Source organism: Anarrhichthys ocellatus, unplaced genomic scaffold (assembly GCF_004355925.1).
Source record: "Anarrhichthys ocellatus isolate YVR2014 unplaced genomic scaffold, GSC_Weel_1.0 scaffold144, whole genome shotgun sequence".
In the NCBI taxonomy this organism is placed as follows: Eukaryota; Metazoa; Chordata; class Actinopteri; order Perciformes; family Anarhichadidae; genus Anarrhichthys; species Anarrhichthys ocellatus.
In genome coordinates this window covers 89884-102953 of record NW_022280174.1, presented here as the reverse complement: position 1 = coordinate 102953, position 13070 = coordinate 89884, and the positions used below count along the sequence as shown (strand labels likewise).

At 42.8% G+C, this 13070-nt stretch overlaps 1 protein-coding gene across 1 annotated transcript in view; it reads left to right on the top strand.

Moving 5' to 3' along the window:
- Nucleotides 1–8051, top strand: part of rce1a (Ras converting CAAX endopeptidase 1a) — a 9192-nt gene extending 1141 nt beyond the window's left edge. Inside the window, exons 2-8 of the mRNA XM_031877671.1 lie at nucleotides 459–561; nucleotides 708–791; nucleotides 1589–1667; nucleotides 1860–2027; nucleotides 3374–3445; nucleotides 3564–3626; nucleotides 4826–8051. Of these exons, the coding sequence (XP_031733531.1) occupies nucleotides 459–561; nucleotides 708–791; nucleotides 1589–1667; nucleotides 1860–2027; nucleotides 3374–3445; nucleotides 3564–3626; nucleotides 4826–5055 (799 nt within the window). The 3' untranslated portion in view covers nucleotides 5056–8051. The remainder of the gene's footprint in view (nucleotides 1–458; nucleotides 562–707; nucleotides 792–1588; nucleotides 1668–1859; nucleotides 2028–3373; nucleotides 3446–3563; nucleotides 3627–4825) is intronic.
- Nucleotides 8052–13070: the final 5019 nt, after the last annotated feature.

The window sequence follows — 13070 nt, the reverse complement described above, 5'->3', positions numbered from 1 at the left end:
CCCCCCCCTTTTTTTTTGGGTGATGACGTGCAAAGCTTTACTTGAAAACCTCAATTGAATATTCGAATGTGAAAATAACTGACTTTTGGTACAGCCCTAGTCGTGGTTTTGTGCATGCTGGCTCACTGTCACGCCGTCATGGCTTATTGGGACGCTTGAATAGATCAGAGCCGGTTATGTGCCAGAGTGTTCTTGGTTGGTTGGGAGCAGTTGCTAGGTAACCATTAGAGACTCCAGGAAGTCGCTGGTCCTAGCCAAGAAATAGTCTGTGGGGCGAGGATGCTCCATCGGTTAAGCGAGAAGCCACAGAGCGTTAAAACGATATGATTAACATTCTGCACATTAGCAAAAGCACGTCTGTGCTGGTGGTGTTTGACTGCTGTAAACCGTTGCCAGCTTGAGTTTTGTCCCCCATCATGTGATGTGTGATTAATGTCTCTACTGGTCCTTTTTCTCAGGGATCACCCCACTGTGATCAAGAGACGCTTCACCAGTGTACTCATCGTGTCGGGCCTGTCGCCTCTCTTTGTGTGGGCATGGAGAGAATTCACAGGTGTCAGGGTGAGTCCGTGTCTCAGAAACCACTGACTATAAACCCTGAGGATTTAATGTATTCATTTTGCCACACATGTGCTGTTTTGTCTTGTTGCTGTCTGACACATAAGCTGTTGTGTCATCAGACTGACACTGGTGTGTTTGTGTGTTAGACGGTCCCATCGTTACTGGCTCTCATGGGGATCCGGTTTGAAGGCCTTATTCCTGCAATCATACTTCCTCTGATGCTCACCATGGTAAGGAACACATCTTCTATGATCAGTCATAAGCAGAGTTTAACCACCGAGCGTCGCTTGAAAGGTTCTCTATACGCAATTCATAGCTCGGCTCTCAACAGTGCCAACAGCTGTGCAAACAGCTGTGCAAACAGCAGCATAGACTGCTGACAGACGTAACAGTGTTTACCTGAGGGGGAACCGGAGGGTGGGTGCTACGCTTTTGTGACGACGCCGTCAGTCAAGACGTAGGGCCCTATTAAATCACTTTTATTGTTTTTTTCCCAGATTCTGCTTAATTTTTTTCTGAAAGTTCATGTTTTCTGTTTTAATTTGTCTGAATTCTGTGTTTTATGATTAAAGCAAATTTAGTTGGCAGAAAAATAGTTTATCTAGTGGTCCGGGGCTCGAGCCTAAGGACGTCCCGTCGTCCTGGGGCCGGAGAAAGTAGGATCGAGGAGGATGAAAATGGATTTTGGGACGAGAGCTGAATGGCGATGAGAATGACTGCATGTTTTGTGTAGCACACAGTTCTTATTATACCTCTTTAATGACGTAAACACACACACACTAAATACTGCTGACAGCCGCTGCGGCATCGGGGAATACAACCCGAGTTGGCATTTTTAAACAAAACAAACTACCAACAGCCAATGTTATCAATAGAACCTTTCAGTTGGAGTGACAAACATTAACTATTACACACACAAGTCATACATTTGTAGTAATAAGCTGTTTCTTTTCATAAGTAGTGATATCGTCAATGTCATCCTGCTGCCTGAAGTTAGAGCCTGTCTTGTGTGTGGTTCTTGCTGCAGGTCCTGTTTCTGGGCCCCCTCACACAATTAGCTATGGACTGTCCCTGGAGCTTCATGGATGGGATCCGGGTGGCCTTGGGTGAGACAGGCAACATGCTGGATTGTGTCATCTATTTTTTATTTTTTTTTCCTTTCTTTTTGGATGAAGTCACAGATTTTTAGCGCCATTTTCAAATTTGGACAAAATCTCCATATCTGCACACAAACCGCCCGTGAACTATAATGAAGCGCTGTCTCTACAGCCTCCTCCTCTGTCTCTGTCTTCCTGCAGACCCATGGTTCTGGATGTTGTGCTTCAGCGACATGCGCTGGTTGAGGAATCAGGTGGTGGCGCCGCTGACGGAGGAGCTGGTGTTCAGGGCCTGCATGCTGCCCATGTTGGTGCCCTGTGCCGGTCCTCTCGCTGCCATCTTCACCTGCCCCCTCTTCTTTGGAGTCGGTGAGTTCTGCCAGTGTCAGTTTCATTGTATCCATAACGTTACCTTGTGAATGAGTAGTATAAGTAATGTCTACTTTATTTGATAAGAAGCGGTGTTGATACCATTGTTTAGCAGCTCAAATGCGAGTTGTGTGTATTTTTTGTGTCATTTTTTTGTAACAACACTTTTCAAATCCTTACTGAACACCTTTAGATCTTCAGTTATTTTTCCCACTGTTCCAAGTCTCCATCTACATCTCGGGGGAGAAACCTTTTACTCCACTTCAGCTTTAGTTACTAGTTATTTGGCAGATACAGATCAGCATTATGCCATTTAAATAATATATATATATATCTATATCTATATCTATCTATCTATCTATCTATCTATCTATCTATCTATCTATCTATCTATCTATCTATCTATCTATCTATCTATAGATTAAAATGAGCTCCGTCTGTACCAGCTGCAGCATTAAAGCGATGAACACATGATGCATCAGTAATTATAAACCTATAATATGTATATTCTTCTGAAATTGGCCATTCTGCACAATGAGTAGATTTTACTTTTGTTCTTTTAGTTTTATCCTGTGGTCCATCTTCTCTCTAAAGTAAAGCAATAACATTTATCTGGTTCCGTATCGTGTCACACGTTTCACTCCTCTGGAGTTTGCAGTTCTTTATAGAGTCAATGTCTTCGTAGGTGTAGACTTTTCAAACAAATCTGCTCTTAAAATGTTCTTCCCTAACATGATACCTTCTGTTATGGAAGTTGCTTTAATCAATATTTTTACAATAGAAATGTATTATGATGCATAATACTAAAGGACCCCACAGAGACTCTGCAGTTTCCCTTAAGCTCTACAGAGATGTTCAGCCTTTCGTCAGCATGGTTTCCTGCAGCATCTGCAGCTGTTTTCAGTGAAAAGTCTCTGATAAAGCCACAGAACACGTACCTGCTCAACAGCAGACAGACACGGTTAGAGAGCAGCTGGTGAACATAGTGGAGCATAGTGGAGAGGTGGTGGAGACCCAAACCAGAGCTAAAGTCAGAGGGATTTATTGAATTTAAATTCTTCTAGTGGACACCAATGAGATGATCACGTTGCTCTCTGCCTGCAGCTGTTTGCTAGCATGTTAGCAATATCAACTTTACAAGATCCTTTGCTGGTGGAACACCAACAGATGCAAATACAATCATCCAGTCACATCAGAGAAACAACACAATGCTGCGTTTACATATTGTTCTGCTGCCCCCAAGTGATCGGAAAAAAACATAGCACATAGCACTCAGGAGGACATGGCTGTGAAAGCAGCTGATGTAAATCCACGACACTTGTAACGTACCGCCGTCTCTCCTCCAGCTCACTTCCACCATGTGATCGAGCTGCTGCGGTTCAGACAAGGGACGCTGTCGGGGATCTTCCTCTCCGCAGGTGAGCACCGACGTGTGTTAGCGTAGTGTGTGTGTGTGTGACTGGATCCCACTGTACCACACGATCGTATCAGGAGGGAGGAGATGATGAGGAGATGTGTTTCTCTGGTCCTTAACAGTGTTCCAGTTCTCCTACACAGCGGTGTTTGGGGCCTACACGGCCTTCCTCTTCGTCAGAACAGGTGAGGAGCTTTCATTTACGTCACAGGTGTGTTGACCTGCTGATAACGTTTAGGCGGCAATACGTCAATTCTGGAAGATGATTATTTTCACACCAAAAAACAATCAAATTACAACCAAAGTCTTTTGTTCTTACTTGGGAAGAAAATCTTCTGCAACAGCGTCTGGATCATTCTGGACATGAAATGTTCCACTAACCCTCAGGCATCAGTCAGTATCTGCTTCAAATCAGGTTTTATTGTTAGTTTTCCGTCCGTTCATCTGTCCCGTTTTCGTGGATCTCAGGAACATCTGGAAGGAATTTCTTTAAATTCAGCACAAGCGTCCACCGTGACTCAAGGATGAGCTGATCAGAATTTGGAAGTCAAAGGTCACACTGTAACTCACAAATTCATGTGCGGATTATGACGATTTCACACAAAATGTCTAACAGTAAAGTGGAGTGATGACAAATCTACATTAATCAGGCTCACAGTTAGGGCTGCACCCTATTGATTGATCCAACTCTTTTAAATTCCTGATTTAATGTAACAACAAATTCAGCCAACTTGTCTGACTAATATTTCAACATTTTATTCATTTATCTTCTCTTAAAAACAAACAGATGTAACACCATTACAGCGCCTACTTGTTCGATGCTGTATAAGAAAAATACTGGACCTCAAATTCTAGAGGATTGTTGTGACAAAAAGATTCATTTAATCTCCTTATGTTATAGCAACACTATCAGTGTTTCTACTGCAGCACTTGACTTCAACCTTTTAATGGTTATGACGTGGATTGATTTCCTCTCCGGAGTAATATCAGTTAAGATAATCAAATGCATGACTGCATCAGTAGGGCGAATAATAGAAAGGATACAGACGGTAATGGTTGCTTAAAGTCATGTTCTCACTCATACTTGGCAGTAAACAGAAAATATAACAACGTTAGATGACACATGGTGTAATGTTACGTTACCATAGCAACAGCGGTGCAGAACTGACTTTTAGCATAGAGGTGATGGAGAAACATTTAGAAGATAACAGAAACACCTTCTGCATGTTGTGCAAATCAGCATGTTGAAAATAAATGAAATGACGTGGACAAATGGCCGCAGTCTGACTCGCTTTTGACAGTTTGTCCAGAACCCAGAAAAAGTCATGTCGCCTTCGACCCCCCCCCCGTATACTGGTCTATCTCCTCTTCTTGTGTGTTGCAGGTCACCTGATGGGTCCGGTGCTCTGCCACTCCTTCTGTAACTACATGGGTTTCCCAGCTGTCAGCACGGCGATGGAGCACCCCCACCGCTTCGCCATCCTCTCCTCCTACCTGATAGGGGTCCTCCTCTTCCTGCTCTTCCTCTTCACCTTCACTGACCCCTCCTACTATGGCCTGCCCACACCGGTGTGCACCCTCACCTCCTTCCCCAGCTCCCTCTGCCTCTCCTGACCCCCTCCACACCCTCACACTTCTCTGCTCTTGTCATGTCATGTTTATTTTTTTCTTTTTGCCAAGTTAAGAGTTCAGGTGAGGTCCAGTTAGGGCCGACAGCGCTAACAGCCATTTGGACTAAGTTGCCATGTTCTACGATCTATGGACCCTCGATATGTGGATAAATCCTCTGAAGCTGCTCTACAGAGTGACTTGGTCTCGGTGGTTCACGTTGCTGGGAATGAACCTGAAGGCCAGTTCCTCCTCAGATCCTCTCGCACACACAGATCTCATCAATCTGTGACGGAGCATCATAACGTATCAGTGTACTCATTTTCCACTCGGTCAAACTCAAAGACTAGATAATTCTAGTTTATTAGGTCTTATTTTTGTAATTTCTGCAGCCATCAGCCATTTCTACCAATAATAATACAATAAGCACGGTATTGCATTCGGACAGTCCACTTCCTGGTTCCTTATTTGTAGTAGCTGTACGCATACATTAGGGCTGGAACAGCTGATTGGTTTTTTGATTAATCCGATTCACGGTGACATCTTCAAGGATGTCATGTCTACCCCCCTTAACCAATAGAAACCATGGGCAAAGCTATGAAAATAGCTATGAAAATAAGACCTGAGTCCTGCTACACGTCTCGACAAAGTATGGGGTTTTGGGTCGGGTTGGGTTCAGGATTGGATGTTGAATTGGGCGGGACTAGTGGGGTTGAGTCTAAACAGAACTCTATCATGTTCTAATAGACCTGAATTATCCTTTGATGCCTTTGAGCAGCTCTGGAGTGACGCGTGGAAATCGTTGTAGTGGGTTGTTGGAGAAACCGTTTTTTCTTCTGGCTGCACTGCATTGTGGTCCACAGAGGCTCACAAATCTCCTTTGGTGTGATGTTGGAATAGGAAATGCACAGCAGGAGCACATCTACATCACCTACCTTTATGAGGTTGTGGGCTCGTTTTTTCCTCTGGAAGTCCGACTCTGCTGTGGTAGAGAAACATTCTGCTGGACGCGGTCAGTGTTTTATACGATGTACTCATAGCTATTTATATACCTCTGTATGTGCTGGTGGTCGGTTTCTGTTGGTGAGGGTGATGGGATAGCTTAGAGGGGTTCGCTGTTAGTTATGGCTGAAACATACTATGTGTAGCTGTTTGTGAGGAAGGACATAAAAGCTGTGAGTCAAACAACTGCATCGAGACTGCTTGGACGGTTGTTTCCGTCTCAATCACAAAGTCAAACGCAGTCTATCAGTCCATTAGAAAATGGTTTCTTCTGTCCGGACCAAGTGAACCGAGCTACAGGTGTGAAAGTGTTTGACAGTACAATATCAACTAAAGCATGCAGCGTTATGTAATCTTTAATAGTTTTAGTGGATATTACTCGAGAAAGTCTTTAATCAAATTAAAATAACAAAACAATTCAAATGAAAACACAAATGAACTTCCCTGTGCTTCCTTCTGGGCACTGCACCCTGGTTCAGGTGCTGTGTGGGTTCATTAGGTCTGCTGATGTCCATGAAGGACTGCAGGGACCCATGTGCAGACGTCCATACTTCGTTTGGTGTCCACGGCCGTGTTGTGTAGTATAATCCGAAGCTTTAGGATTTTGTTCGACATATTTTCCGACACTGCAACTCCCGAACTTGAGTTTGTGTATCCTGAAACGTCTGCATTTGTGTCCTTACACGGAGTATGTTTTGGTCTTTTGGCCTTGGAGATTATTAGTCTTCAAACATTTTTGAAGATCTTTTACTTTGAGGTCCTAAAACTGTTCCAGTATTGAAGGAGAGCGCTGCAGCCGCTAAACGGGCCGTAATGTGATCCTCACCGTCAATGTTCATCCAATACAAGTTCTCCTTTTTGCTCAGATTGTTCTGACATTATGGAAAGAACCCTCCAGAGAAATTGAACATTATTCTTTACCTTTCACCTGATCCGGTCTGTTGGTTATTGGGTCAAACAAAGTCTCATTCGGAAATCTTGTAAGAGGTGACTTGTTGGAGAGTTATCAGAGTTTGTGTTCTGTAAATGGTTTTTAATGTCTCAGCTGAATATTTAGTTGGCGAGAGTTCTGAAGAAGACTTCTTCTAGTGAGACTTGGTCAGACACAATAACAGACTAGATTGAGAGAGAGCAAAGCAAAAGGGTTTTATTTCTATTTTTCAATGAGAGTCTGTGAGTGGTAACAAAGAAGCACTTTTAGTGGACGTTCATTGAGGGGAAGAGTTGACCCCAGTGATCACGTCACAGCTCTCACTCCATACCGGACCAATTACAAATATTGTTGTTTCCATTAGTGACTTACGGTCCAAGCTGAACAACACTGAAGGTTCCCTTTGACTGGTTAACTTCAAGTCTGCTTCACCAGACCTCAGCAATAGCTTGTCATTAAATGTCATCATAACCTGCGAGAAATAATTATAAAACAAAAATGAGCCTCAAGATAGAGAAATGTTTGTTAGTGACCAGCATTTCAATCTGTTATTGTGTGCACGAGACTTCTGCGCGAGTTTGTAATGTTCTCGTCCTCTATTGGGGACATCAAAGTGCATCAGTGGCTTTTGTTCTAGAAGAATGTGATTTGATTAAACTGTTAAACTATAAGATAATTCCTCTTCTGACTCGTTGACCTCTCGCTCCACTTGTTGAAGTGTGTTTGTAGCTCACCGTTGGTGATGTTTGACGTGCTTCTGAGAGGGAGAGTTCTGATACTGTGAAGAAGAAGTGGGCTGCTTGGGTTTTTAGCAATAAATCCTCTACATGGGGAAGAGTTTCGATCTATTTTATGTGACTGAGAGGGTAAAGCGGTAGCTGCTCTGGAAGAAACATGGCCGAATGTTTATTCTTCTTGGCAGGGCGTGTCTGTGAAGTTTACAAACCCGTGGCAGGTAGAGAACGATAGTGATGTGACTAGAAGTTACCTGTAGCTGCCAGCAGAGGGCGTCGCAGCTCTTTGTCCGAGGCCTCGCTCAGAGGAACTCTGCATTCCGTTTATCAGCCTGTCTGACAGCAGCCATCTGTCACCGGGAAAACCAATCCACTCTAACTTATTTTCACTATAGCTTCTACACAATTATGTAGAGGAGATTGATGCGGAGAGGAGGAGCCCTGTGGTGAGGATCTCACTTCTGCTAGATCCCTGTTCCGTTTACGTTTGATTTTATAATACATTATAGCATATGTTTCTTTATCGAGAATTGGCTTCAGTCTTTGGCCTCTAGTTTCCTGGTCAGCGACTATGTTGACATGCACACTAATGTTCCGCAAATGTTCCAAATATGATACAGGTCTATGATGCATTATTTTATGAATAAGGCCTTATTCTGAATGTATCATTGTGATTCAAGACATGGGATATGCCAATATTCTTCTGGTTTTAGGAGCATTCTTTGGACTTGAGCACAGTGCATTCAGAATATGCGTCTAAATGGTTTTGTTGATGGCGGTTTGCTTCCACAGGGCCTCGTGCCTGTTTACGGCTCTGTGCGGTGTAAACAGACTCACTAGCCAGTGGTTTGCGAGGCGAGAGAAAAAGCCCACATTTATAGTGGGACGTAGAAACACACCTACTTTAAACTTAATTCTTATATAAGTTATTTAGAGGGCTGAGCGGTAGGACGTACGTCATAGTGACATTGTACGTAAATCTGAGTTAGCACGTCTGCATGTAAACACAAATATTAGTGGAATATTCATTTTCATTCAGGGTTCATGTAAATGTTTTTTTACGTCTGGGTCAGAAATCTTACTTTCTATACAAATTGTTTTATTTATTAGTGGTAATAAAATAAAGAACAAAGTTTTTTTTGTTTTTTTACCACTTGCCCATCCGGGCAAATTAGTTCCTAGATTCAGGAGCCCGACGTGTCATTTGATTTACCCCGAGTCAGCAGGCAGTCCTTAGTGTTGAGTCCTGTATCGTTGCATGTAAACATGTCTTTGTCCTCATTCCTGCGAATGCAGGAATGAGAACAAAGACCAGAACATCGAGTGCATGTTAGCGTAGTCGCTGACGCTGCGACGGTGTGTTCCCTCATATACGCGTCTGTCATGGCACTTGAAGCCCATTTCATGCTTTTATTGTCGGTGTCCAGGGGACAGATGTAACTGTAGTGTGTCTGTGGGTGTAGCCATGTGCATTACTGTCTGCCACCATGTCTTTTTGGATGCTACCACTGGTGGGCACCATTTAATAGAGAACACATAGTGGCTGTAATGAAGAAAAATGGAAACTACACCAATCAAATCAATAACCACAACCTCATCTTCCTATTAAGAGACCCCATGCATGCATGAGACCCTATATATGTATGCATATGTATATAAATCCCTTTCTGCAGGATTAAGAGATGCATTTTCCTGCAATGCTGCTTAGAAGTGCTGACAAATTGAAGATTGATGGAGTTTATAGATTGAAGCACGTGAACACGGATCTTGAGCGTTTCACTTTCCTGTTGCCGGCTTAACCTCAATCGGGGTGAGGGAAACACTAGCTTTGCCTGTAAAAAGAAACGCAAGAGAAGAGAAAAGAAACGCATCGTATTTTCCCCAAACCCTCTCCTCAGCCAGTAACAACACATCAGTATTTGTTGTCGAAGATGGAAAAGTGTTTTAATATTCAGACCGCGGCAGCGAGAGACACCGCAGAGTCTATTTTTGCTAAGCTTGAGCAGCTCTGTTATTTTAGTACACCGCACCCAGAGGAGGAATATCTCAGAACTTGTGAAAAGCAAACGGTGAGCGAGCTGGTGAAACAGATGTTTATATTGAGCACTATCTTTTGTAATCAGATCTATTTTGGTGACGGGATCAGAGTGTACAGATATATATGTGCATGTATTTTATGCTCACCGTGTCACACTTGTTGTACAATTCAACTTGGAGACGACTGAACCGTGTTTTGGTATGACAATCTTTTACAGAAACTTTTGAGTCACTCTGCGAAATATCTATTTGTAAATAAATGATGTCCTTTTTCTACATCGCTCAGTGTCTGTGCTGTTATTAATGCCTCATCACATTCATGTCATGCAACTGTTGCAGGATGTTTTGGCAGTTTATCTGTGATCTTTGTCTCTTGATTTGACAACGATTCATTCATAAGTACGTATCAAAAGTAAGGTAAAACACGTCAACGTTGACCCGTGGAAATGTCCTGAGCAGAGTGTCCCCGGTTTGATTCCTGTACCATTTACGGCATTTCAATCCCATGCTCTATTTCTCTACATTTTTTCTACATTTCTATCACCACTTTTGCAGTCAAATAAAGGCTAGGTATTTAGTGATGTAAATATGAATTTTCTTTACACTGTGAATACATAACATGAATCCATTTTTGCGGTAGCCCATCTACCGTACACACACACACACACACACTCGAACAGAGACTGAAAAATGTGCAGGAAGGGGCATCTGGAGGTCCGTAGATGGAAGCCCAGCGTCTAGGCCAGAGGCTACTTTATTATGAACATGAAAGGCTTAATATTGAGCCCTCTGTGTGGTTCTAGAGACTTCGAAGGATTACTTCCTGCAAGTTCCATCAGTTAAACAAACAGAAAAGCAATGTAACATGAGGGTGGTATGGGATAGAATTATTTTGTGTGTGGCATTGCCGGATGTGGACAATCCATATGTTTTTCTGCTTTTTGGACTTTTGCCAATCGCATGCCTGTAATAGTACAAGTAGTCAGTGAACTGACCCAGTAATGTCAGTTACACAGCACCTTAAGTTGCTGTCAAATGTTGCCCTGGCTTTCCTGACATATTGCTGGTTCGGTCATGTGGCGTGAATTTCACAGCTCTTGTCATATCTCAGTTTCCAGATGTGCAAGTTGATCTCCCCCAGTCCTGCTTGGTTTTAAAGGCTTGCACTGGAGAAAGGGAAACTTGTGATTGACAGTTGACAGAGTGAGGAATCGGAGTAACGGAGCATCTCGCTGTGTTCATTTTCACAGCATTAATATTCCGATGGATCTCCCAGCAGTGGAGGAAATCAAAAGAAGGAGAATGTTGTGTCGGTAAGAGATGCTGTTCTCGGCCTGCTGCTGAGAAACTAGAGGAAAATTACCGTATTTATCAACCTGGTCATAATTGCAGGCTAACGGGTCACACTGACTTTGCTCTCCTGCGATGTCGAGTCCGTTTGGAAAAATTGCCTCAACTCCATAAAAAATTGGTTGGCAGATAATTTACTGCAGCTGACTTCTAACAAAACGGAGGTTCTTACATCTGCCCCAGCTAGTCCCAATGCTGGTCGAAAGCTCTCTATCCCCTTCTGTTAAACCTACCCTCCATAATCTAGGTGTTTCTGCGGGCCAGGCTTTGAGTCTTGAGTAATTGTTTAATTCGCTCTTGTTACCAGCTGAGCTAAACTCCATGACTACCATTTTGATTTCTCTACACTGGCTTCCCATCAAGTTCAGAAGCCAGTTCAAGATCCTTGCGATCACGTTTCGAGCCTTGTTTGGACAGGCGCCTGCAAAGCCATGCATGTACTTTAGGGTTTGGGAAACGTGGACTCGAGCAAAACATCAGGGCCTATATTTTCTTTGGTTTGATTCAAATATTAGTGTTTGAAATACAAATTCAAGAAAATTGTAAAAGTTTCACTTGCGTTGCATGTTCCAATTCGCAAAGTTAGCATTTGCCACAGTCAGAATGAACACAAATGAGAATAACACCCAGGTTTCTTCTGAAGAGCGAATAAACTCTATCCCTCCATCATCACCTCTTGTCTTAATTCTCTTTCCTCTCTTAAATTCCCTGCTGTCCCTTTCGCCCTATTCTCTGTTGCTTCCCTCTATCAACTTTTCACTGTCTCCATTTATTCCTCATTAATTTCCTCTCCTCAATCTTTTACTCCCTTTATCATTTCCTCTGCATCCTCTGTCACAATCAATCGCTCAGCTTCAGCTGAAAACAATACAATTTACATTTAAAATTGAGGAAATTAAAATGGCCTCAAGAGATGGACCAAGGAGAGGAGAGAGTGATATCATCTCACTACAGTGAGATGATAAGGTTCATCTCGTGGGATAAGTAATCAGGGGTTTATAACTCATTTATAACTTGTGTACGCACAAAACGCCGTCTGAAAGAGGCGTACGCCACTTCTCACGCTAACGTTGTGATCTATAAAAACAAACTTGACGGGAGAATGTACGCACATGTACAGAAACTCTGACGCAGATGATGAGGTGGTGAATTGAAGCTGGATTGTAAAAATGACATTTGAGAGGCATCATTACAGGTATAATGATAATGTTTCACTTCATATCACATGTTACTTTGCACTTTCTTTGTTATAAACAAGAAACTAGTACTGGTCAAACCAGCAGTGTTATTTGTGTTTGTACCAGTGAGCCATATTCCGTAGTGACAGATATAGCATACTGTACACAGACAAACTGTTTAAATGAACAATATTGTACTCATATGAAGTGATAACGGATAAAACACTGATGGCTGCCCACTTTTTAGACCTCCAATCTAATGCAAAGGATTTGATTTAAATCCTGGTTGTGGCTGTACACCACTCACATACTGTATTCCGTTTCACCGTGAAATGCGTCACAGTACAGTAGCTAAAGACACTTTTACTTTCGTTTCACTGGAACTTGTCCAAGTACCCATCTCTGCGTACAAGTACCTCAAAATTGTAGTACAGTACTTGAGTAAATGTACTTTGTACTTCCACCACTGTAGGATAATTTGTAGTTAATGCAATGACATCAGTGGGTTGTTCCCTACACCTGATGGTCACGGACAATTAAATACCAGCGAGTCTGTCCTGCAGTATCGGTCATTATTGGAAGTGATAGGTGGTGTAAATCTTCTCCCAACACTGATGTCGTATCTGCATTGGATCTCTTTCCCACTGGGTGTTCTCTTTAATGAAACACCCCAGCTGTCCTCTCCTCATGTTATCTCTTCTCCCACCGCACACAACATAGTATGTGGCATGGCGTCATTCTCGTCTCCTGCCTTCAGCAAATAGACCTTGATATCCGGCACTCGGCTGG